This window comes from Plectropomus leopardus, chromosome 18 (genome assembly GCF_026936395.1).
Source record: "Plectropomus leopardus strain MGB_pleo_1.0 chromosome 18, ASM2693639v1, whole genome shotgun sequence".
NCBI lineage: Eukaryota > Metazoa > Chordata > Actinopteri > Perciformes > Serranidae > Plectropomus > Plectropomus leopardus.
In genome coordinates this window covers 6,179,811-6,207,200 of record NC_142193.1, presented here as the reverse complement: position 1 = coordinate 6,207,200, position 27,390 = coordinate 6,179,811, and the positions used below count along the sequence as shown (strand labels likewise).

Here is a 27,390-nt window from a genome sequence, read left to right as displayed (position 1 = left end):
AGACAGCAGTGGCGATCAGCCGATCTGTCAGCAGTGCATACAGTGTTGTCGTGCGGTGCTGGGGAACCACAGCTGTGATTATGATTGCATATAATGGAGAAAAATGGAAAAATCACGGACTGAGATCACAGAGTACACCTACAGAGATTTGGACTGGACGTAAAAATGCCACAGGCCTTTGAACACCCTGCGGATATCGATATTCTCTGGATATAACGCAGTGAAGTTACGGGAATCTTTGTCATCCCGGACTAAAGAAAGACAAGGGGGCCTGAAATTACACAGACGTCGGTGGAAGTTGAGCTACGGGCTGCGCTAGCTAAGTTAGCATTTAGCTTAAAAATACCAAGGCAAGGGAAGTGGGGTTATAAAGTGCAACGGTATATGTGGCTGTGTGTGGGGTGACGCATAACCAGAGACAGTGTCTTTTAATAAGTGCCGTGTCTGATAACTGCTTTGGCAACGTTAGCGCCAGTGCTAATAGCTAAGCTAGCTGGCTAGCTCTCTGGCAGGGCTAGCTTGTTGTTCCCCCGTGTTAAACTTAGCAGAGAGCTTCTTTTAAATGGGAACAAAACACGAACTCTAGCTTTGGTAGTTTGTTGCTTTTAGGAAGCATACCTTAGCAGAGGTTTCTGCTTATAGATTTTGGAAAGTGGCTTTTTATATTTACCGTTCAAGGCAATAAGCATGTTTTTCTTCCCTACATAGACCAAGGCTGCAAGAGTTGTCCCGTCCGGATTCAGTTTAGACTTTGATTGAATGTGCTTTCACTTTTTTAATATATGTGATCTGTCATTTTTGTCTAAAGTTTGAACTTTAGCGTCAGATTGTGGTTACTAATAATCTGTCACTCATCAGTTTGAAAGACAGTACCAGTTGTTTACATTACTTTAAGTCCCCCACCCCCACTGAGCACCACCTATCCCTAAACTATTGTTTTTTCTTACTTTAAGCAATAAGGATGTTTTGCTTTTCAGAACCACCTTTTTTGGCACCCACCTTCTTTTTTTCAAGTAGGGCATGCATGTGAGTTTGGCCCTTTTTTAGTCTGAAAACTGCGCACAATTTGGGCCGACTGGTAAAGTTGCCAGGTAAAACAAGGACTTAATGCTGGTGGACACACAATTCAGCAAGTTCATGGCATAACAAGACTTTGTTTTGGACCAAGTGAGTAGAATAACACACACGGGGGTTATCAATCCTTGTGTAGCCGGGGGAAGTTTACAGTCACTCATCTTCAGCCTCCTGGGCTCAGATGTGAGACACAATGGGCAGCCAGGGCAGCCCAGTGAAAAGCTATGACTACCTGCTCAAGTTCCTCCTAGTTGGTGACAGCGATGTGGGAAAAGGAGAGATCCTAGACAGCCTGCAGGATGGATCAGCCGAGTCTCCATATGCCTACAGTAGTGGTGAGTCACTTTTCTCTCAGCTGATTGGGAGTTGCTGGCTTAGTTTTGGCCTCTTGTGATGATTAGCTCCTTGTGTTATGTCATGCTTGCTCATCAGAAAAGTCTTGAACATACTAGCTGTGCGTTTTGCAGTGTGGACTGTGGAGAATACACAATGAGCTCTCTGGCGCTCATAACCCAGAGCATTGACATGGAAGTGAGTCAGACAGTCAGGACTGTATGTGCATTGTTGTCGAATTTCACTTGCTAAACAACAGTTTTCATGACCTCTGAGCACACAATAGATTTTAGACCTACACATTAAACACAGATTATTTTCCAATCTACATCTGGTCCAGTATGATTGTGGCTCCTCCTTTTTCCCTTAACAGCTTCAGTGGTGTCAGACTATAAAAAGATAATAATCAAAGGAAGCTTCCATCCCAATTATAGTTATGCGCCTTTGTATACATTTTAAAACCCTGTGTAGGTTTGATTTGTCCACAGTATTGAATTAGATAACAATTTCTCAGTCAATTGTATAAGTTGTTTAAAAGTAGGTGCACAAACTTGTTCAACCATGCTGTGAAGGGAAAACTTATGAAGCTGTGCCCAGTCAGATGATCCCTCCCTGGGTACAGAAGCTCGGATCACCTGGTTCTCTTGCTGGTATTGCTCCGGGGCTGACAGCCACTATCTGATCGCTGCCTGTTTCTGCTGCAGTGAGCTGGTGGTCTGTGGCTGCTGTACATAAAAACACACACACACACACACACACACACACACACCCATCAAAGGGAAGCCCTGAAGAAGAGCAGATGAAACATACATGTTTTTGTATGTTTCAGCCCATTTAATCCAACTTTACATGCATTACAATTAACCATTTTTTTTGTTTCATAGCAGTTTCTTTTTTCATGATAAAGTGGTGACTTTTCTTTACTTTTTATAACAAAAAGCCTAGATATGTTACATGGCTTGGTAGGGCTGTACCAGATAGTACATTATGCCTCAATTCCTATTTGTTGGCATTTAGCCTGTCAAAAACAACATTTTCACTGTGGTTGAAAAGCTATTTGCTCTCTCATTTGCTGTCCAATAAGGGAGGCATTGCACCTGAAGTTTGCTTTGTTGTTCCTTTACTATTTTACCTTGTTTCTTTAAATATTTGGCAGCTTAGCTGACATTTGAGTCAGTAGCTAAAAAATTAATCGACACATGAAAATACTTTATCACAATAAACATCCATTGTTGTTGTTCAGTATGTAGTTGAATCACTCTTCCATGAATGCTGCATTACAGTGCCAACAATAAAAGCAGACATAATGATCAACGTGATGGATTACCTCACCGTCTTTCAAGTATCTGCAAATAGTGTACTGGAATTAGATGACCCAATGGCTGCTTGGTAGGCAGAAATAAAACATTTTTAAAGCACTAAAATGCTATAGTTTGCTTTGGAAAATAGTGAGCGGTTATTTAGATAATATATACATTTTGTAAATTGGCTTAAACATGCAACCCGACCCCGGATAAGCGGAAGAAAATGGATGGATGGATGGCTTAAACATGCAAAAACACATGGTCATTAAAGTTGTGGTGAATAACTATTGTTTTACTGGAATAACTGATGATGCTTAATGTGATGTTTGGGTTTGTAAAAAAGCAGTAACAAGGCGCATAGCATGACAGAAAGGAAGAGCGTACATCTATCATTGCATTAGACGTTCTTTTCTACTTATCCACCAATAATGGAATAAAACCTGCTCAGTTATTTTTTTCCCCTTAAGATAAAATGTGCATGTGAGATGCATTTGTTAAGAGATGCTGTTTTATGGGATTTCCTGAGTATCCATTTAGTTTTTCAGATGAAGAAGATTTTCATCCCCTCCCCTCAGGATGACAGCAACTGTTCATGAAATATACATCAGTCAGCAGAATGAACCCTCTCCACCAGTGCTCATCTAATGGATTCTGCCAAAGGGTGATGCTGCCCGGTGGCATTTGGCAGCACTGTGAAGACCTTCCCAGGTCATGTGTGTTTTCAGACATCCACATTCACCGAAGGCCAAACTGTTTCGATCACTAACTGTGATCTAGAGGGGGAGGTCATCATTATAAATAAGTAACAGCGATTGAGCAAAAGAGTTGATAAGAGCCTCTGCATCGTGGTTCCAGTATTATTCTATTGTGATAGATTGTCTGTGGCTGTTGTTGCACTGACTTAATGCACTCATGAAGTTACAACGACTTCCACAGTTAATTCATAATGTTTTCAAATATCCAATTTATGTGCAGAAACTGAATCATCAAGTATTTTGATAGTCAGTTAATGCTTTAAAACATTTTCAAGAAAAGGTTACAATCATTGTCTGATAGCAACATCTCCAGTTGAGTATTTACTGCTTTTAAAACATTGTTAAGTGAATAGTTTGGGGTTTTGGACTATGATGGGCTATTTTATACTATAATCGTACAGTTTATAGATTTTATAGACCAAAATGATAGGCTCTTCAGGTAAATCAATATTGAAATTAATTGTTAGTTGCATTCCTAGTCCAGTGAGGCTGTACATTATAATAAAGCTGAAAGAATTAGACAATCAATTGATACAAAGAAAATGATGGTACGATGATAAAGCAACAATTAATTGTTTTTTGAAAAAATTCAAGCAAACTTGACCTTTATTTCCTGGTTGCTGCTCCACAGTTGTCAGAATTTGCTGCTGCTCATCGTCTTTTGTGATAATATATTCAATATCTTTCTATTAGTGAGACTAAACAAGCCGTCCTTGGGCTTTAGGTATTGTGATGGACATTTTTTAGGGCTGTACCCGACTCAGAATATTGTCAGTCGAATGAGATTTGGCAGTTAAATACAAATATTCTGCGATTCTGGGTTTTTTTCATCAAAAGTTTTACAGTTTGAACAAGGATCAGAGGGACATTACGTGTGACAGTAGCATTCAAGTGATATAGTAAGCAATCTAACGGCGCTTAACACAGATCGCAAATGTGCAACAACATTTTTTTTAACACTAAATATCAATCAAAAGCCAGAGACTGTGTCATATTAAGTCGATAAGATAATGTTATCTCAGAGCCTTACAGTGCAGACTGCAAATGCACCATGTCTGCTGCGGCCTCTATGAAAGAGTAGCATGACAGTAAAGAGCACTCACTCAGCAGCAAAGTCTGGGGACCAAAACGTCCTCAGCACATGCTCGCTTTACGTGAAGCAGTCTTAGTGGACTGAGGAGTCTCCTACTGATGATTTGAATCTCTGACTTTCAAGGGGCAGCCCTGACATTTTTTTACTTTTTCTCTGACAATTTATAAGCCATATATTTAAGAGATTATTTTGAAAAATCTGCACATTGTACTCTTACAATTGAGGTTTCATCCAGTAACTACTTTCATTAATGGCAGAATGTTACCAGCAGCTGTTTCGGTAACTTCGCTGTACAAAATTGTGATATTTATTACAGCTTTAGTCATATCTGCCGTTTTAAGTTTTGTCACACAGTTCCAAGTCTTTTTGCTCACTGGAGCAGCTCCAGTGTTTGTCTCTGCCCTCTGTGGCATGGAAGCCTTCAGCGTTGATAGGCTTTTACTCATGACTTGTAACCAATCAGATGCTGCGGGCAGGACACTGAGCAAAGAGAGAGGTGTCTGCTGACAGAGGGGCAGCCCCGGAGCCTAAGTAGTGCATTGATCAATAAATTCATTGTATCAACCCATTTTAAAAAAAAAAAAAAAAAAAAAAGCAGAAAAAGCAGTGATGACAGTGATCGTCCAGGTGTCATCATGCGATTGAGATGGTCGGGCTTTTGTCTCAGCTCGACCCAGACAAAATGCCATATTGTTGTGCAGCCTGATATCTCTGTTCAACACTTGATCAGTGTTTTCATATTTATCTGCATTAGTGGTTATCATCTAAAGGTGAGTGGACGTGTTAAGGTTTCTGAACACCAAACCCAGGGAGGACCCTTCATTCCACTAAAGACAAACTGTGAGCCCCGCCAAAGAGTCTCTCAAAGAGGAAGATGTCCTAATTGATGCAAGCAAGATCAAAAGCCTTCAAACAGCTTCATTAAATATGGAGGGCAGAGTGGAAAGCAGCTGAACGCGCTTCAGCTGGGATGTTTTTGCAGACAGAAGCTCTGCTATTGATTTTCATCCCTCTGGCAAAGAGAGATTAGCGTGGAGGGAAGGGGGGACGCTTGTGAGGAACCTAAATATTTTAAGAGGAGAGAATCAGGACAGAATTGCAGATTTTGATTGGACGGGGTTGTCCTCAGGCTATGATTGGCTCCCTGCCTAATTTGGGGGGCAGCCAGTTGGTCTGTCACATTTCCTCTTCAGTGATTGTGTGCTTTATTGATCAGAAATTTGGTGACTACTGATCACAATTGTGACAAGGTTATATAATGACAAAGTAAGTGTCCATGTTGTGAGGGATTTGGTGGCTTTGTCAAACTGTTTCGGCCCTCAGGTGTTCGGCATGATGCATTTTGAGATGATTTTTAGGTGGTTTTGCAGTGCTGATGTTAAATTAGCAGTTTTATCCATTTGTTGATCGTCAGACAATGAATTGCCAACTGTAATAATTTAATAATTTATTATTTTTTTAACTCTTTCTTGAACAAACATGCCAAACATTTTCTGTTTCCAACTCCTAAATATGTGGATTTGCTGCTGTACTTTGTCATACAGCTATGACAAAGCAGCATCTTTGCATATTGAATATCAGATTTTGGACCGTTGCTTGGACAAAGCAGTCAATTTGTATGTGTCATGTAAGGCTGTGAAAAATTTTGATGGCCAATATTTAACTATTCTTGGGCTGAAACCATCAAAAAATTAATCAGCAGCTGTATAGGGCTGCAACTAATAATCATTTTCATTATAGATAAATCTGCTGATTATTTTCAAGATTACTAGATTAATTGTTTAGTTTATGAAATGTCCAAAAATGTGACAAGTGATCATCACAATTTCCCCTGAGCTCACAAATGACGTCATTAATTTGCTTCTTTTGTCCAGCCAGCAGCCCAAAACCCCAAAGCTGTTAGTTTACCATCACAAATGACAAAGGAAAGCAGCAAATTTTCACATTTAAAACTGCCAATGTTTGCCATTTTTAATCGAAAAAACCTCCAAAAAAACACTGAATATCTTTGAGCACTGGACTGTTCTAGAAAAATAAGACATTAGCTGGGGTTGATGGAAATTGTGAAGGACATTTTGCTCAACTTCCTGATATTTTATAGAGAAAACAATTTATCAGCTTATCAGAATGCATCGTAAATTTACCAGAGCACACACTGACATATTTGAATGAAAAAAAAACAGTTCACCATCACAGAAGGCTAGAAGCAATTAATTTTCAGGCATTTTGTTTTGTATTACATAGATGACAATTTTTTTTGTTAATTGATTCATCGACTAATCACTCCAGCTGTAGTTGTAGCCCTAGCTGCTTACTGACACCATCATAAATCTATGTGATGTAGCATATTTCATATTATTGAAGTGAATAAGTCTTTTGTTGCATTCAAGGCATTAAATACCTGACAAATGAAGGTACTTCGTGCCAAACCTATAGTTACTGTAAAGCATTCCTGCACATTCATTTCTAATGTTGGCCACAATGGCTTAATATGTCTAGAGATATTGAAGGGATTGCTTTCTCACTAATGACGGTATAATAGAATCTCAATTGTCTTTCTGCACGCATATTTATATTATCCAACCCTAACTGATACCACTAACGCAGGCTTTAGGGAGACTTTAGGAGGGGGACATGAGTGTGTTTGAGTTGCAGATAATTTCTGAGGGGATCTCCAGATTAATTTTTCACACCATGATAAGGTTTTGAATTTCACAGTCTGCTACCATCAGATAACACTGGGCTCGGAGGGCTGAAGCCAATTAAAATGCAAAAGCAGGTTGAAAAGATGCTTTTCAGTGCAGCTGGCAGACAAGTGAGACTCTTAAATCTGTTTTTCATGGTGCAACAATGGGATATTCCCCAGGGGTCACGCAGGCACGGCAGTCCATTGTTTGTCTGTGGCAATGGACTGGCTGTTTTGACAGTGCCTCATCCACAGACAGCAGTCATGGCTGGATGCAGGCCAGCTCAGAGATAACCACCTATAGTGCCCTCCTGAAGGAGAGGGGGGTTTACTGTTTGTGTAAAAGGGTGAACTGGTAGGTAAATGAAAAGCTGAACCTGGTCTAATCCTGTCGAAAGATGCACAGACACTGACTGTTCAATATTACCACAGAGCTTAGCTGTTAATGCAGTCTCACTGCTGTCAAATCAGATTTTCTGCACTCTGCTCTGTATTTCTTTTCCTCCTTATGTCATTTTTTCCTTCACATCATCGCCATGTTATAACCTGCAGATGCAATGTACCTCATATTCAAAGGTATAATGTAAATGTTACAAGTCATTCACTGAAATTACCAAATGCAGACATGTCTTTTATGATCATTTTTTTCCAAAATCTGACAGGAAATCAAGCGAGAAATGAATAATAAGTAATTGCAAATACTGTAAGTGGTCATTTTAGTCATGTCGCCCGCTTAACAGTGACAGAAAACATCACCCCAAACATTACCATATAGTTAATTCAGCGCCTCCCTGACACAGCTTCAACAAAAGCTGAACATTATACGCCTCACACAGCTTTGAGTGCATCTAAAGAACAAACAAAGTAAGCTGACTCCCAGAATAGAAGCAGCAGCATTCAGCTAAGACGTCAGAGACATCACAGAAGCTATTGATTATCTGGGATATCTAAGTGAGCCCTGGCAACGAGAGGAGAGGAAGCACTTGGTACAAAGTCCCGCACTCACTCCAATTCAATTAGGTTAGACTGAGCTCAGCACTTTAGCTCGGCAGCAGCTTTATGTTGCCTGGAAAATTGGAAGATATTGCTAATTTTGTTAGCCAAGCAGCTGCTACCTGCCAGAGGCTGACGCAGTCATGTGTTAGAGTCTGGGAACAGGGAATGCTTGCTCTTCTGCCGCTGTTTTTATTTAAAACATTGCTGTGATGTTGTCTGTTTTTCCCAGCAGTCTTAATGTTAATGCTGATGGTTTCCAGTTAAAAGTGGCCTCTCTTCAATTATACATCCAATTTGGTGGTGGTAAAAGGGTTCGTTGAGTATGGGTGTGTAGGTCAAAGCCAGAGGTGGGATGACACATTGAATTAAAATGATTTAAGGTCACTTTTAGAAAAGCATTTTAGTCAATTGTCAAATAAAGAAGCCAGCAATTTTCTTAATTCTATGTATTTTTCAGTGAAGTAGTTCATTTGGTGTGGACTAATTTTAGAGGCAGATTAATACGCAACAGTTTGACTCATGAATATGTTTTAAATAGTTTTTTTTTTGAACAACAGTGGAGCTCTATGGCACAGAGAAGGGAGATGTATACAGCTTTTGAAATACCCAGTACTTGATAAGAGGACCAGTTCACTTTTTATTATTTGTTGACAGTAACTGAAATACTGGAAATGTCCAGCCTCATCCTAAATACAGCCAGTAAACACAAAGATCCAGCATGATCCAAACAGTGTTATTCTTGTCTTGATGGATGTGACATTGAAACAGCATTTCATTGGTTAGCATGTTAGGGCACAGCTCTACACACTCACACATTACACTGTTTAGGGAAAAGATTAACATCAAACACTGATTATTCAGTAGTACGCCGGTTTAGCCCCAGGTGATACCAGACTCAGTGAAAACCACAAGAACATCAGGTGAGCATGTGGAGGCATGGAGCAGCAGGACGACAGGTGTAGCAGTCTGACAGGTTTGTGAGAAATGAGCTAACACCTGGCTTGTTCCTTCTGCCAGCCCAAATCTGTTTTTTGGCATATCCAGATTGTATTCAGGTTGGTTTTAGAAAGTTTAGACAGCAACTACAGCAAAAAACAGATGAAATACGTTTTTGTTTTTTGATCCAAACCATATTTGTAGGCGGTTAAAAATGTGATTCTGAGCAGATTTCTAGAGATGCATCTAAAGATCTGGCCACTCAGATCAGATTTCAAAGTATATTTATATTTGTCACACAACACACAACAACAACATCAAATTCAGAGTCATGGAAGTGCTAAGCAGAAACCAGCCGCTGTGGCGGACAACAAGAAAAAAAAATCAGTTGACGGATGCTGAAAAAATTTGAAACAGATAACAGCAACAGCGTGAGTGTTTGCTGGGCTCCAGTGGAGCCAATAGATTTCCAGTTTTGTAACTTAAATAAAATAAAATAAAATAAAGAAATGCAAAATAAACTATTCCAAGGGAGACAAAGTAGACATAACGCATATTTTCATTTTATTTTGTATTGCTGTTGAGTTTTCTTGTCGGGTCCTGTGGTTTTTATTAGAAAATGTTACACAGGTATTTGTCAACCAAGAATTTAGAGAGAGGGCAGCCTGAATTTCAGAGCAGGACAGACACTTTAATAGGAGGAATTATTCTACACTGCAGCACAGAGACATTTGGGGAAAAAGCAGGAATGGGAAGGGACTAGGCCTAGTTGTTACCGTTGATGAAAAGAAGTCAAAAATGCTGACGTGATTAAAAATGGTATTTTTAGATCGAGCTGAAAGATCCCCACTGTGACATCTTTAGTGTTGTCACCTGTAAAACACTGTTGTCTTATTTCTCAAAGCTAACCACAGCTCTCCGCCGTGTGTTGTGGATAATTTTACTCTTTGATTCAGTTTAAGCGGCTCAAACGGATGATGAGTCATTTTATTGAGCGTCAGCTCGTCGCTGACTGCGGTATTGTAATCTTGATTGATGCTGGCCTTCTTGATGCATCCATTTGCCTAATGCCTGCCTCCGTCTGCCCCCTCTCTGTCCAGGCATCGACTACAAAACCACCACCATTCTTCTGGACGGGAGGAGAGTGAAGCTGGAGCTCTGGTAAGTACACATCACTGCTCAGCCAATAACATGTTGTCTATAAAACAGAGAGAGGGACTGCTGCTCTTTTTTTATTAGGAAAATAGGTTTAGTATAGCATAATACATGATTGAACATCTATAGCAAGGTATATAGTAAATTATTGTCAATAATGGTTATTCTTAATATTGAGGTTGTGACAAAAATTGCAATAAACTCTCTCCAGCAATATTAAATCCAAAATTCTGTCTTAAAATCTGAACAAACACAACATGTTTTATATCTATAGTCCCCTGAAGATAAGTGAGTGTAAAAATACCTTCACACTGACTGTGCGTGTATGGGAGCGCCTGTCCTGAGTTTGTGTGACAGCTCAGACTATGATTTGAACCCTCCAGTCTTTTCTTTTTAGTTTCTGTGTGTTCAAGTAGAATCATAAAAGCTCCAGGATGAGCGCACATTTTTGGCTCAAATAAAAAACATTTGCAACTGAAACAGACACGTCTTCACCTCAGTTTGCACCGCCGTGGGCCCTCTCACATCTTGTCATGCATCTAAATTTCACCTCATTTTCCATTTGAACGCATCTTTTGTGAATTGTGTGAACAGACCCTTTAATTTAAAATCTCTCTGACCTGCCTGTGGGTCAGTGTTTTCCAAACTCATGCTGTGTAACCAAACATTGTTCAAAGCCACAGAACTTAATTTCAAATTCTCGTCGAGATCCCAAAGTATCCAAAGATATCAAATGTGTCTTGCTGAATATCGGGGGAAATGTGTGTAAGATGAGTGCATCTTGAATATTTCAGTTTGATGGAAGGGTGCAGCCATGAAAAAACATGAAGTGTGAATATTTCACTCAGTGTAAACCTCATGGAGTTTCTATGAAGAGCTGGAACCACATGATACAGAATATATCAGATACTGGCAGATAGTGAAAGCTAAAGGGAGAAGGGGAAAACTTTATGTCAAGGGGTTACATTAAATAATATACTTAAAAAAAAGGCAACGAGAAGGTTTATGTAATGGTTGCATATTTGTGCAGAAACAAAACATATTTGCAAACACATCAAATGTTTACTTTTATCTATTATATAATATCTAACCCAATTTGTTACATATCTAATATTGGCATACAGAAAAGAAAACATCACAAACTGCAAGGTGCATGCACTTTATTGCGGATGTTGTGGGTGCAATGCTTTATTCCCTGCATATTGTTACATGCTTCACAAATATTCTTGCATCAGTAGAGATGCAGTAGATGCGTGTAATTGTCAGCTAAGACACACTGCAGTGCTAGGCGAGGCCTGTTTGGTGGAAGTAGGCCAAGGAATTCAGCTCCTCAGGGGAGAAGCAACGCCTTGTCCTCCCTGTGGAGGAAAAAGTTTAAAGACAGCCCTATGATGCAGAATCTTTTTTATTTTTCTACTACACTCGTTCCTTCTCTTTTTACTGTTGTTTCACTGGCTAAATGTTGCTTTTTCTTCTTGCTCACACTCTTTACTGCATCCTCTGCTTCCTTTCTATTTCTGTCACTGTTGCCATCTGCGTCTCATGGCAGAGGAAAATAACTGCAAAAGCTTTGGTGGTGGTAGTCTTTATTTTTTTTACTGTCAACAATTCCCATGTGCAAAGTCAAACAAAAAAATGTGTAGCTCTTAACAGGTATATTGCAATATAGTGTTTGTATCAAAGTGTATATTTCCTTCCTCTGTGGCATACAGCTCAGTAGTTTCCCCCCAAAACTATTAAAAACACACCAATGAGCCACACACTTGCACTAATTGACATACTCCTTTATTGCCATGAACACACACATTGTAGTTTATTTTGACTTTATCCCACATAAACCGTCCTGCTGCCACAAATACTGGAGCACCAAATGAGGATTAATCCGCCTCTGAAAATAGTCCCCAACAAATGCACTGTTTCCTCCTGTTCAAGTTAAGTTTGTTAAAAACTACGGAGATCAGCTGTTTCAGGAAATAATGGAGCCTTTTTTAAAAGGTTTCGGAATCGGACATTAACAAACATTAATATAGCAGCAAACCATTGTTTGTGTCCTGATCAGAGATTTAAGACCTACTGCCTGTGTGTGTGTGTGTGTGTGTGTGTGTGTGTGTGTGTGTGTGTGTGTGTGTGTGTGTGTGTGTGTGTGTGTGTGTGTGAGTGTGAGTGTGTCTGTGTAGTATTATGGTAGATGATCTGGCTGTCAGTGCACTACACTGTTGCACTGCACTAATATGGCAGTTACAGCTGCTATTGGGACGACGTCGTCAAAGAAGCATAGCAGCCACCTTCGGGTTCCCCCAGGTCAACACTGTTAGCTCCATCAACACTGTTGCCATTGTTTAGCTCTGTTAATGATGTCAGCACTGTTAGCGGCTCACCCCCGGCTCAGTCACATCTTTGATGAGAACCATGTGCGGACGACTCATACACTCTGAATTTTGCTGATATAGCTGCTTTGAATAAAGCTGACTTTTTGTTAGTCACCAACCAGTCACTGCATATGGAAAACTGACTGAGTCTTTTATTTTATATTTATAAGTGGGTTGACAGTGAAGTGGCAGAAAGAGGGAATGAGATGCAACAAAGATGGACTTTAACAGAGGACGATGCAGTTCATTGATGGGGCCTCATACTCTTTGACCAGCAGGGTGACCCCTAATTAGTTTGTCTTTGACCAGGTAATAGTAAAAACCATCATCTGGTTCAGAGACCAATATACTGCTGATTCTAAGGCACCTTTTATTAAAGAGCTATTATTGGCTTGTCAGTTTTATCCCACATCAGTAAGACAGGTGAGCATAATTTAACACTTTATAGTCATTCATAATGCTGCACCTGCCGTAAGAAGTGTAAACATTTAATTAGTCATGTTGTCATTTCTGGGAGACTGCACAATAGCTGATTGACAGAATATTGTCCCTGAGACATGAACACACAACTGACTGAGCTGTAACTAGTCTGTGCTACTCATTTTCAGGCTGTAAAAGTAAAGCAGATGGTCTAAATTTGTTCTTAAAACTCCCCACAAAAAATAGTTACTAAATCTGAGATTCTTAACAAGCTATGAAGTTGTGAAATTATGCTTCCTTTCATGTCTGTACCACCTGTTTCAAATAGCTGTTTTCATGGTTTGGGAGTGAGGAGAATGCTTGTCAGGATTTGTCAGGCTCAATTAATCCTCAGTTATTCTCTTTGTGAAAAACTGGAATGGCAAGATGTAGGCTGGCTTTGCAAGGCAGAGAGTATGTGTCAGCTAAATGTTGTAATATTCATAAATAAGATTTTATAAAGTAGGTCAAAAAATCACTTGTGAGAACAAGAAATGACTATAGCAATATAATCATGCAGATATGAATGAAGAACATGCAGTAAAAGTACACAGAGTACATTTACATTACCTTTAGACTGTATAACTAGCTCTACACATATTGACTGGTGTGTCACATTTTGTCCCTCATATTTATGCCTCCTCACCGGCAATAGCAGCTGCCGCAGGCACTTTGTTTTCAGGTTGTCTGTCCTGCCGTCTGTCTGCTTCTCATGATCACAGTTTCTCGAGAATGTCTTGCGGGAGTTTCGTCAGATTTGGCACTTGGCACAAAAATCCACTTGGACTCAATGATGAACTCATTATGTTTGTTGGTCATAGGTCAAAGGTCATGATCACAGTTGTCCATCTCATTCTCGTAAACACAATATCCCAAGAACAACTTTGGGAAATTTCTTCAAATTTGGCAACATTATTAGACTCAAGAATGAACTGATTAGATTTTGGTGGTCAAAGGTCAAGGTCACTGTGACATTGTGTATGTATCATTCTCATGAATGCAATATCTTAAGAAAGCCTTGAGGGAATTGTCTCAAATTTGGCATAAACATCCAATTGAACTTAAGAATGAACTGATTAGAATTTTGTGGTCAAAGGTCAAGATCACTGTAACCTCACAAAAAAAACATGTTTTGACTATAATTCAAGAATTAATGAATTAGTTATGACTAATTTCACAGAAATGTTTAATGAAATAAAATGTGATGCCATTGTATATCTAAAAGGTCAAAGGTCAGCTTCAGTGTGACATCATAATGATCTGCACAGAGACTTTTCTGTCCATTACTCAGTGTCATAACTCAGAAGGGGAGACATTTGGTCAGATAGTGGATTGGTAACACTAATTTTAGGTGTCCACCGTGAAACTGTCCCTGTTGCATAGATCTGTGCTTCAGTTTTAACAGATGTGTTTGAAGTGTCCATGTTTTCACAGACATTGATGTAAACTGTGACTGCACCTTTACTGGTTTGTGGAGACATACAACTGCAAGGCCGTAATTGTAGTTGCTCATGAAACTGACCCAGAGGAATGTGCTAAAAGGATCCTGGTGATGAATGTGATTTCTGCTCTTTTGAGCCAACTCAAGACAGTTTAGTCACATCTGTTGAAACTGAAGAAGTGATTTTTTGGATGACAAAGTCAGACCAGTTTTCAGGTCAGTGTTTCGTCCTCAGTGCTGAAGCCCGTTACTTTTCTCAGAAACATTTTAACATCCTGGCAGCAGAACAGATCTGATTTGACTGTTAATCTTTCTCTCTGCCTGTTTCTTTCTCTCTTCAGGGACACATCAGGACAGGGGAGGTTTTGCACCATCTTTCGCTCATATTCCCGTGGGGCGCAGGTGAGGAACAAACAAGTTAAATTGACTAAACTGAAAACAACCTTCGCTTCCTCTGTATGCACTAAACCTGCTCGACTTTGTCTAAATATCCAGGCTTTGATCGGAGGGATCACAGAAAGGGTGTTGTGGTGTTGAAAACATTGGTCAAACACAGATTGACCAATACACTCTATTGCTATGATACTCTTAGACTTGCTGTTGATTTTGTGTGTGTGTGTGTGTGTGTGTGTGTGTGTGTGTGTGTGTGTGTGTGTGTGTGTGTGTGTGTGTGTGTGTGTGTCTGTGTGTCTGTGTGTCTGTCTCTCCTCAGGGGATCCTTCTGGTGTATGACATTACCAACCGCTGGTCCTTTGATGGAATCGACAGGTGGATCAGAGAGATTGATGAGGTGAGTGTAGGAGCTATCTTTGGACTAAAAGGAATTTTGCTGTTTATTGCCTATAAAAATAATCTAAAAGTGTAAAGAAAGTATCAGCATGAGAGGAACTTGTACTTTCTTAAACCTCAGGGCGCTATTTTTATTTATTAAATATAATTTAGATTTTCACTTGACTTTATCAAAAAAGATGTTGGGAACTTGCAAAATATGATGTTGAAATTTTTTGGTTTTGATTCAACTTTTGCTAAAGGCATTCTAAACAAAGTTTTGTTGAGTTGATCATATTCCAAATTGTTAATATTGACAGACAGGTTCTCATCTCTACTGTAAATGCATATCAGTTCTAAATATCAGTTATTAGTTCAGGTATCAGTTTCATTAACTATTAATAATCCGTATCAGTATTGGGCCTGAAAAAACAATGTTGGTCATCCCCTAATCTTGGTTTATATTTACTCAGCACTGCCTAGTTTTGCTGTTTGGTCTGAGTTTGGGAGAGAGGGGGCGGCAGCTCTCTCTTAATCCACTCCCATACTCTTTGTGTCCGTGGTGGCGGGTGTACAAAAATGTGACAGCATAATCTGTGGTTAGAGCAATAGCTACAGAAAAAGCCAGTGACAATCCACTGGGTTTGACGAAGGAATGAGCAAAAAGATGGAGAGAAGAAGAAGAGAGAAGTTTCACATCTATTTACATATACTACCTACAATGTTTTAATACCAAGCTACTTTAAAATCAGCAAAGTTTAGAGACCTTTTCATAGATCAGTAGAGTCATTTTGTTGTCCATTAAATTTTATCAAAGATTCATTTTTACACAATCATGTTTCCACTCTGGCTTTAAAACTATGATTCTGACAAAAACAGTGATAATTTACAAGGACATCCATAATTATGGTGATAATAGCTGCATTTGAATTGTTTGAGTTTCTTTCATGGCACCAGTCAGTGTGCAGCTTTTATCCAAAGTGAACCAGCATCGCCAGTGTTAAGCTCAGTGAAGCAAATAAAGCTAAACTTGCTTTGTGATACAAGTTTGTTGATGTTTTCTAAAGTGATGCCTTCTCATTCAGTTGGGGATCAGTTTAGATCTTAGAAGTAACTTTTTGCAGACTGTAATCTGTTACTTTGAACAGACAATGAATTGTCTGTCGAGAGGGCAGGACTATTGGCACCAGAAAAATATTAAAAGTTGACAAAAATCTTATTCGGAAATCAGAGTCCTCCGCAAGAATCACCTTTTCCAGGATTTCTTCCTGTCATTTTTTTGCTTGGTCAGTTTTTTAGCTATTTTCTTGCTGCAGCAATCCAGCTGGATCTCCTCATGGTGCTGCAGAGATCATGGAAGATTGATTTGATTGTTTTGCTTTTAGACTTCATGTTCCCATTCATAAGATGGAACAAAGGGTCAATAGAGGGAGTTAAGTGAATCACTTAAGACAACCTGTGTGTGTGTGTGTGTGGGGGGGGCTACTCTCATCATGTCCTTCCTGCTGACTTAGAAACAAAGAGGATGTCCGTGTGTGTGTGTGTGTGTGTGTGTGTGTGTGTGTGTGTGTGTGTGTGTGTGTTTGTGTGTGTGTGTGTGTGTGTGTGTGTGTGTGTGTGTGTGTGTGTGTGGTGTGATATTTTTGGCCTGTGGAATGTATGTTTCAGTTTGGCCCTTTCCTGCTCCACCTCCGCAGACACGGTGTGGTTGTCTGCCACTTTTAAGGACAGAAATAAAGTAGAGATGGAGGGATGAAAAATCTCTGGATGATGAAAGTTTAACGGTGTGCCGAGAAGTGAGCTGTTTAGGGTTAATCACTGGTTATGCGCTGTATGTGATTACTTCTCCATCCTGAAATGGCTGTGTTGTCTCAGTGTTGGACTGCAATCAATGTCATTGTGGGTGTTTTGTTTTTTCTTTTTGCCTTTTCCAGATTTTTGCCTACCCCAGATTTAAAACATAATAAAAAATACATAAAACAGTTCATAAAAAATATGCAAACATAACCACAAAATCTAAAAAACCCACCACACAAGCCCTAACACAACATTAAATCAGCGATGGCATTAAAACTCACGACTGTAAGAGAGATGTTTGTCGCTAATGATCTTACAGCCCCATGGCAAAGTACAAATCCTGACATCTGTAGAAACTGCAGCTGCCACTGTCTCCCCTGTGACTACTGCTGCTGCCGCTGTAAGACCGGCCTCGGTGGAGCGACTCGGAGCATGAAAAGGCAACAGGGAGGAAACTCTGAGGAGAGGCTGATGAGTGGTGACAGTCAGGAGGAGTGAGGTCAGCCTCTCGCTGCCATCATGTTTCATTCAGTTTGTCAGGACAGATGGGGAGGAATTAGAGAGACCTGAGTCAGAGTGGCAGGACAAGATACACGCTGCTTCCTGGAGCTTGTTGAATTAATAACAAGCTTCCGCTGGTCATTTTGTTTGAGTGCGATGTCTCAGTCAATTTTAATCTCTTGCTGATGTTTTTAATCAACTGGATGTGCGTTATGGCAGAGATTTTTCTAATCTGATCAACTTTACTGTGTAAATCATATTTTAAAAAGGTGTGAAAAACTAGAGACACTAGCTGTATTTACTTTAACACCTCTAGTTATTTTTAGATTGGGAAACCTGCTGTGAAAGCAATATTTCTCTCATATAAGTCCATTTTACACAGAGATCGCGCTGTAGAGCTGCTACTAAGTCCCTTCTTTATGCCACCTTTGTATTCTTACACAGAAGCAAAGGACAACAGCCACATTCTGCTCCAGCGTGTGATTTTAAGTTTATTCTGGCATCATGGGACCAAAATAGGCAGACAAATGGGAGGAAATGCAGCATTTAAGTGTATTTTAAAAACATGTAGAGGAATTTTTCTGGAAATATGGTAATATTTACATGTTTAAAATCATGTTATGGAAATAGGTACACCTGTTCACATATTAACTTTTTTTCAAGTCATTCTTTATTATTTTATTTCTGTTTATTTCTTATCTTTTTCTTTTTTTGATTTTTTCAAGTCTTTATGTTTTTAGGTTGTTTTTGTTTTACAAATTTAGTGCTAATTTTGAGTATTTTTTTGTCAAGTTGCTCATGCAACAACAATTTGCTCGTTTGTCATTGCCATCACCCCCAACTCTAGCATGCAAAACAAGAAAAGATCTTATTTATGTCATGTTTTTTTGTTTATAGAAGTTATGTTGGCTGAGCATATATACTCTACAGGTATGACAGACACAAAATAACAGGAACAGACATTTTTAATATATAAAAAAGAAAGCTGACAGTTGAGAAGGTACATGCTCAGTGAAAGCAAGCTCAGACAGGCAGAGAACAAGTTATTGGGAATGCTCATAAAGTTACAGAGAGGAATAATTGTTTTTTTATCTAAAACAGGTTTGAATGTCAAAACATATCAGTTACTAGGGTGTTAAGTTCTTAAGTGCAGCTACCGACAGAGGTTAATTTTCTTTAATTTTTCCTTCCCAGCATGCTCCAGGCGTGCCTCGAATCCTCGTCGGTAACCGTCTACATCTGGCTTTCAAAAGGCAAGTTCCAACGGAGCAGGCGAGGGCGTACGCTGAGAAGAATGGCATGACCTTTTTCGAAGTGAGCCCTCTGTGCAACTTCAACGTCATTGAGTCTTTCACGGAGCTGTCGCGCATCGTCCTGATGAGGCATGGCATGGAGAAGTTCTGGAAGCCCAACAGAGGTGAGTGTACAGGGAGCCGGGTTGGGAACAGCGGGCAGACCAAAGAACAATCCCTCAGAGAATATAGACCAATTTTTGTCTTTTTTTTAGGGGGTGGACGGGGGATCTTGAGGTTGAGATAGCAGGTCAGCAGTATATGATATATAGAAGTGTTGTCCATCTGTGAGTGTGATATCTCATGAAGGCCGTGAGGGAATTTGGCACAAACGTTCACTTGGACTCAGCGATGAACTGATTGGTTTTGGGTGGTTAGGGTTAGGGTAAGGTTACTGTGACCTTGCATCCATCTCATTTTCGTGACCACGCCATCTCAAGAACACCTTCAGGGTTTTTTTTTTTTTAAGATTTGGCACAAACATCTGCTTTGACTCAACAATGAACTGATTAGAATTTGGTGGTCAAAGGTCACTGTGATTTTGCGATTATCTCATTCTTGTGAACGCAATATCTCAAGACAGCCCCGAGGGAGTTTCCTCAAAGTTGGTAAAAACATTCACTTGTACTCAAGAATGATCTGATTAGAATTTTGTGGTTGCATAATTTTTGGCATAACTCAAGAATTCATAGCCTAATGATGACTAAGTTTCACACAAATGTCTAATATGATATTTTGATAAAGTGATGATATTTTATATCCAAAAGGTCAAAGGTCAGCTTGACTGTGATGTCATAATGTTCTGCAAAAAAGCAGTTTTCTGGCCATTACTCAGCATCATATCTCAGAAACAGGAGGGGAGACATTTGGTGAGATACTGAATTGGAGACACAAAGCTTGTGTAAGTGCAACTTGACTGGTTTGCGGAGGCATACAACCACAAGGCTGTAATTCTAGTTCCAGTCATAAATCTTTAATAAGGGTTTTATGGTCAGGCGCCAATCAACATTTTGAAAGTGTAGAGTGTTTTTTTGTTTTTTACTCAACACTGGGTTACCGTGTATCCTTATAATGTCTTTAAAGGTATTGAATTAACCAGTCTAAAAATAAGGCCTTAATTGGTATTAAATTGACTTAAATCAATTTTTCAAAAGTCTTACAAATGCTCAGACATGGGAAACAGGATTTTCTGAGTTGTTTTTTTTTCTGAAGTTGCATTGTAAAATATCAAAATAATTGGAAACATCTATTTTTTGTGAAATAAAATAAGTAAATTCCTTTTCTTAAACTTGTCATGTTGGGAATCATCAAGTGGTGGAATCTCAGATGCACAATTAGGAACACAAAATCGACCAGCAAACAGGCCTGAAATGCCAGATGATTCCCAATTCTGTTGGCAAACCAATAAGACACCTTATGATAATACAATATGTTCATTGTCTTCCATGTGTTCCACTCTAAAAAAGTTGTTTTTACTAACTTGTGACGTATATAATTCAACTTTTTTACTGGACAAAAAAAGTCTTGTTTTGTGGTACAATAAACATTTGGGCAAAATAAAATTGCCCATCTGTGGTCTTTAGCTTAACTTTGAGGGGCATTAAAAAGTCTTAAAAAGTCCTCGTCTTCCTCGTCTTAAGCTGTAGGAACCATCAGAATGAGCACAGCCTAACTGTTAACCTCCTGTCCGCAGTGTTCAGCCTCCAGGACCTCTGCTGCAGAGCCATTGTTTCGTGCACGCCGGTCCACCTCATTGATAAGCTCCCTCTTCCCGTCGCCATCAAGTCCCACCTCAAGTCGTTCTCCATGGCCAACGGCATGAACGCCGTCATGATGCACGGACGCTCATACTCGCTGGCCAACCCGTCCGGCGGCTCCAAGGGCAACAGCTTGAAGCGATCCAAGTCCATCCGTCCACCGCAGAGCCCGCCGCAGAACTGCACCCGCAACAACTGTAAAATCTCCTAATTAACAGCTTCCTCTGGGGCGGGGTGGAGGCAGGAGACAATGAATGACTGACAGCATGGGATCAGGAGATGGATTTACAGGATGTAGTTAGTTGGAGCAAAAGAGTACATCCCTGAACCTGAAGAGCTGAAGAGCAGGAATGATGGATAAAGGGATGCATGAGTGCTACCTCTCACCTTCATGTTTAATAGCATGAAGCACTTTGCAGGGGAGGGTGCTGGGGGCTCGAAGAGTGCCTCAAGATATCAGAGGAGAACAACTCCAACCTTCTTTGTCTCCACAGACCTGATTCTCACTACTACAAACATGTTAAATGAGAGAAAACGACTCCAGATTCACAGCTGGAGTTTCAACTACATGTACAGAAACCCCTCACCAACTCAAGCCACCATATTTAAATCCTCTACATGATGCACGACTCATTGTGTCTGTGCATCACAGAAATCACCTTTAAGTTCAGTTCTTCACTTTTATGTCTCGTATTTTTTTGTCTTCTGTCTGTCTGGTTTTAATTCCACCTGTTTCTCAATTTATTTGCTATTTGAATGACCAATAAGCTAATGATCAAAACACTAGTAACCAGTCAGTACTTTACTGATATTTTTTATCCTCAGCTGGTAACAGTTGTGTTTGAACACTCATTGTGCTTTGGAGGTAGAAATATTTTATTTAGTAACACTCACTAAAATGGAAATCTTGGTGACAAGATGAGAAAAGGTTTCCACCCGCTGTTGTAGTCAAATTGGAGGTCTTAAAGCAAACATGGCTCCTCTGAAATCCCCTAAAAGACGCAACCTGAACCAGATTTCAGGTCCAGACTTGCTAGTGTGCTTACGTTTTCTCCTAATTATTTGGGGTCATAAACAAATGTGAGCCTTAACAACACATGCTGAATTTTCACTGACCTACTTCAGCTGCAGCAAACTGGCTTACAAAAATCAAGTTCCCCGAGTAGACAGTTCTCACATCAGAGTTTCAATTTTCTCTTATAATTCTGTGGTTTACACTGCCGCCTACTTTAACAAGGCATCCAGTGATGCTTGTTGCCATGGATACCACTCAACGCTTTAAAAAATAAGCAGCCTATTTGAGATATCTCAGTCTTCCTGTGAAATGTATTTTTAACTGGAGCAGAAGGCCGGGAGTATTCTATATATTTATTGCCAACAAATCCCATTGGAAGCCATTTCTCTTTTGGCCCACGAGCTTCTGGAAGTTGTAGTCTGGAGATAAGATGGAGAAGAAGAGCTTCACATTTGTGTCACCCAGAGGTCTGGATCTAAGCAGAGATTAGTTTTTACTGTCACTTCCTCCTCCTCTTTCCTTCTTTCTGTTTTCCCCTCTCTGCCAAACGCTTCAGGACGCCTGCTCTTCATGTTTTCCCATTTCACACCTCACCTGTCATGTCACACGTGTCATGCAGCAGGAAAATACACACACATCACCAGTACAGTCTAATATGTGACACTGAATTTTTTTCGCTCCCTTATAGTGATGCTCCACTCAAATTCTGCTGTGTGTGTAGTGTGTCCCAAGCACAGAGTGAGTGTTTGAACGAAGAAGTTTCTGACACGATGAGACAATTTATCCATGAGTTGACAAACTTTAATTATTCTTTTATTCAAGGACAAATGCTAAATATTTGCTGATTCTAGTCTCTACAATGCAAGAATTTTAAACTGAGAATTTGGAAAAAAAAGTTATTTGAAGATGCCCACGTGGGTTTTGGGAAATTTTGATAGACATTTTCAGTGTCTTTTGGCAATTTATAGACAACACATTTAATTGTAAAGATATAAATTTATAATGAAAATAACTAATAGAGAAATAAGTTGAAGATGCAGATGGAGGGTACAGAAGTCTCTGTGATACATTTTTTCGACCATAAAAACTGGTCTTGATTTTATAAATACAACCACAGCTGCTATTCTTCATGAAAAACACAACTTCAAACTCCAACAGAGGAGAAAGATTTTGAGTGGAATATCATTTAAACTACGCTGAGACAAACTGAAAACCAGCAGAGACAATATGCACCCCCCACACCTTTGATGTTATGACCTAGTGTGTTTTCCATACATTCATTTCAGTGTCAGAGGTGGAGCGAGCATGAAGCTGAAGGCAGGGGAGGCACAGATATCTGATGGTGGCGGCAGCGACCGGTAAAAGTCTGATAAGTGAAAACAGAAACCCGTCAGAGAAGCGAAACAGGATCATGTCGGGTAAAGTGGAATATTTCACGTGTTGACAGTAAACAGGGACCCAAGTTTATTTGTTTTGTCTAAATGTCACTCACTCCCCTGTATGAGCAGCTCCTCCTCTCCAAACAGAGCAAACTGCTGATTTATTTTAAACTTGATTGATGTTAAAGGATCCAGATTTTCAATGTATTGTTCATTTTTAAAGCAAAAATAGAAAAAAAAATGTTGCCTTACACGAGTAACTAATTACCATCCTCCAAAGCAGCCAGTAGTTTAAATTAATTTTAAATAAGTGGGAGGAAATGCTGCATTTTCTGGGGACTATTTTTCCGCAGGGAATTAATCCACATTTGGTTTTTGGGGGGCATCAGTGGAGGTCTGTGGCACAGAGGAGAAATAGTGGACACACTCAGTACTTGTTAGTATTGGGGGTTGACTGACATTGATTTTTTTGGCCCGATACCAATACCAAGTACTTAATGAGACCAGTAAACGATATTTGAAACCGTTATGCATTTACAATAATGAAAATATTTCTGTAGAAATCTAGAATTTAAAATATAACAAACTCCAATGCAGAACTTTGTTTAAATGCTTTCAGCAAATGTTTAATTAAAACTAAAACTTTCATCATCATATACAGCGAGTTCCATGTAACTTGTTTTTATAAAGTTTAGTGAAAATTTAAATAAAAAATGAATAAAAATAGCTCCCTGAGGTTTTACAAAGTAAAAGTCCCTCTCATGCTGACAGTTTCTTTGCATGTGTTGCAGACTGCTGTCCCTGGTGTTGGTTGAGTGTAATCCGCACATTTTGACATAAATTAATTTTATTGCCGATCATTAAAATAAAACACTGATACAGATTATCGGCATATTGCCAAAAATCGGCTCTGATAATCGGCCAGATAATCTGTCGACATCTTGTTAGTATGGCATTAGTTGTGTGTTAGTTTCTGGCATTTCATCGGATTTCTTTACAGTAGTGTTTTGGGTTTTGTTCTCACTCCTTGCTGCATTCATGTCCAGTGGGAAACAGCAGTTATGAGTGGATGAGTTGTAAATACTGTTCAGCATCAGGGGAACATCTGCTCCAGTGTATCAGTCACTGGTGTGAAAAGGTAATCTGACTGAACCAACAGTTCACACATGTCAGCTCTTCCGAGTCGCTGCTTTTTAACTACCAAACTGCTCCGACTGGATCTCCCACTGGAATCAATGCAGCATGTCTTCTTCTTCTTCTTCTCCCTCTGATCTGCACCAACGCCTCCGCATGCTGTCCCATGATTCATAGCTGCTGAATAATAGATGCTCTTTTCATAGATCTCTGGAGGGCTTCGTCAGTTCGCCCCGGCTCCGTCTCTCCCTCGCTGCTCTTTCATCCTCCACTCAGCTTCAGCGTGGTTTGTTTCTTCCTCTTTTTTCAGTGGTCCTCCTCAGCATCGTGTTTCTCTTTGACAGAAAGAATGAGCTGCTGCTTGTTTTTCTGTTTGACGCCACATTTTCCTCAAGTTTTACTGTGTTCCTCCTCTTAAATCCGGTCCAGTCAGCTCAGAGTTAACTGAGCAATGTTGGCGGACTCTCCGTCTGTCTCCCCTCCTCCCTTGGTCTTATCTCAGGGAGTCGTCTTTGCCTCCAGACTTTAAGATGTCTTGACTCACATGGTGAAGCCTCCTCGCTTTAGGAAATATTTCCACTGATCCAGAGTCAGATTCCTGCAGCGTAGATGACACCAGTCTTTGAACTGGCTTTAACCCATTTACTCCAAATGATTATGCAGTGGATCCCTACTTGTTTGGCTTGTGGTGAGAGGCAGTGAAATCAAAGAATACGTTTTGCTACTCAGTTTGTTTTATTTTAATACTTTTTTGGGCCAACAGAGGGAAATAATTTAGTAATTATTAAGTTATTTTTTCTAATGGGGAACTGAAACCATTAAGAACAACTTTCTTCAAAGCCTCCAGATTCCATTGACAAAAAACAATTTTACCTCACAGAACACAGGAGTTGCTGGTCTACCGCTGCTTTAGATGGTTAGTTTGTGTTATTATGTGACTTAAGTGATCCCAAGCTGGTCATTTAAAACAAATGCAACCCTATTTCAAAAAACGTTGCCTTTAAGTAATAGTACAAAAGCACTGAAATGTACTAAAGAACCAAAATTAAGAGTACTCATCATCCAGAATGGCCCAGAATCACATATATTATAATACTGGATTATATTTATGATGCATTCATGTATTCGACACTGTAATATTGCAGCTAGTAAAGGTGGGAATACATTTAATAACCTCACATAAAGTAAGTTAATCCATAATAATGCATCGTAATTTATTAGACAATGTATATTTTGCATTAATAAGATTACTCCATTAAGTAAATAAAGCATTTACAAAAAAATACAATATTTCCCTGTAAGATTTAGTGGAGTAGAAGACAAAAGACTGAAAAAAAGAAGAATTACTTCAAATTCTTAGTTAAATACTGTACTTATTATATTCCTCCACTGGGAACCGGCATCTGCACAAAGCTCGGAAGAACATGTTTAAATGCAGAGTGATTATCAGTTATGTTCATTTGTAGTAAATGGGTTAAAATGTGTATAAAATGTGACTTGAAGATCATTTTTATTCATGACTGCGTCCTGAGTTTTAGGGTGAAACAGGTTTAGAAACGGCCAATCAGATAGCTCATATTTTGTGTTAGCATTAGTTTCATCAGCATCATCGCTTTAAGGTCGACTCGAGCTTGTTACCAAGATTTTCAGACGAGGTTTCCCTCTCTGCGATGGACAGGAAAAGGCTTTTATAACTGTTGTGGTTTCAGACTCACGGGGCATAAAATACCCTCACGGGGTGTGATGATGTTGTTTTGTGTTATTTTGTACATCCAGACTCTTTGTGTTATGTGATAACACTCAAGCATTTTCCTCCTTGTTTTGCTTCCACGTCTCCCTCTGCTTTTGTATGGACTCCCTCTGTGCTGGTTGGCTCTTTTCAGAATTGTTTATCCTGGATTTGACTTTTTGGATTTTCATTGACTTTTTTAAACGATGGAAATGTCTGGAGAGGATGGTGGGAGATTCAGGGACGCCCTCTGATATTTGCCTGTTGTGGAAGTGTTTGTGTAAAGGAGCAGACTGTTGTGACGATGACGACTTAGACAAAAAAAAAAAAGACTTGTAAAACACTATTCTGGTTTTTGGCTAAAGCTGCTGAGTATTCTGAAGCAAGTGTGTGAGAGTGAGTGTGTGTGTGAGAATGTTCTTCAAACACTAAGCTGAACATTTTTCTTTTTTTAAATTATTGATTGTACAGTTTCAAGGCAAGGGTATGAAGAGATAAGACTTTTTTCACAATAAAATTATTGAATGTTGGAGTCAAGATGTGCTGCTGATCATTTTTACATGACTTTGTGTGTTGGACTGCAGCTTTAAAGGAATCTGGTGTTGTTTCTTTTGGAGAGGCTGCCATCTACTGGAAATTACCACATCACATCTCTTTCAGACAAGACCGTTGGTCATCAACACCAACACGGTTAATTTCAGAAAAACAGTGTCTTATCAGATGCATCTTGTATTATTTAATGTCTTTATGTTGTTTTCTGAACAGCACAGGACTGATTTGACACTATTTTAAGGTTCAAGGTTCAACCTTATTGTCAATGTACAAAAAAATAATTTGAATGGAATTCATAAAAATGATTATAAGAAAGAAGTAAACTATATTGTATTTACAGAGAAAACATACAATTATATAAAGTACATGCATAAATGGAAGAAGTTCCCAGATCTTTTACTTCAGTAATATTAGTAATACAGTGTAGAAATACTTTTTACAAGTACCAAAACTCAGATTACTCATTATGCGGAATGGCCAATAATATAAAGTCATATAATGTATACCATATTAAATAGAGGGGGGGGGTTGTTTGTTGTTTTGTCCGGCCTGGGATTAAGAAACAACAGGGCAGATTTCATGGAAAATGACCTGCTTCATATGTGGATTTAATTGGCTCATTCTAAAGTAATGCAGGCACAACAATTCCCAATTTTAGGTGATTCTTAACTAATGAAAACATAGATATCCATATTATGTTCTATTTCTGCCAAGAGATACTCCTAAATCCTACACGCTTGATCTTAACTCCCGTATGCGTTGACAAAATGCTTTTATTTTGAAAAGAATAGGCCCTGGCCGGAAGTATTCCATGCCAGGTAAACAAGGGCACTTATCAGCACCATGGTTATGTTATAGTGAAGTC

The 27,390-nt window shown here is 39.3% G+C and overlaps 1 protein-coding gene across 1 annotated transcript; it reads left to right on the top strand.

Moving 5' to 3' along the window:
* LOC121956314 (ras-related protein Rab-40C) lies at window positions 1–26,510 on the top strand. Its single transcript, XM_042504457.2, has 6 exons — window positions 1–1,409; window positions 10,278–10,338; window positions 14,943–15,003; window positions 15,314–15,391; window positions 18,862–19,084; window positions 20,653–26,510. Exons 1-6 carry the CDS (start codon window positions 1,268–1,270, stop codon window positions 20,925–20,927), a joined length of 840 nt encoding a protein of 279 aa, XP_042360391.1. The 5' UTR covers window positions 1–1,267; the 3' UTR covers window positions 20,928–26,510.
* Window positions 26,511–27,390: the final 880 nt, after the last annotated feature.

Coding starts and splice junctions, on each gene's coding strand:
- LOC121956314 (XM_042504457.2), top strand. CDS start 1,268: ATGGGCAGCCAGGGCAGCCCAGTGAAAAGCTATGACTACCTGCTCAAG. Junction 15,392..18,861: donor GGATCAGAGAGATTGATGAG/GTGAGTGTAGGA, acceptor TTTCCTTCCCAG/CATGCTCCAGGCGTGCCTCG. Junction 19,085..20,652: donor GTTCTGGAAGCCCAACAGAG/GTGAGTGTACAG, acceptor TCCTGTCCGCAG/TGTTCAGCCTCCAGGACCTC.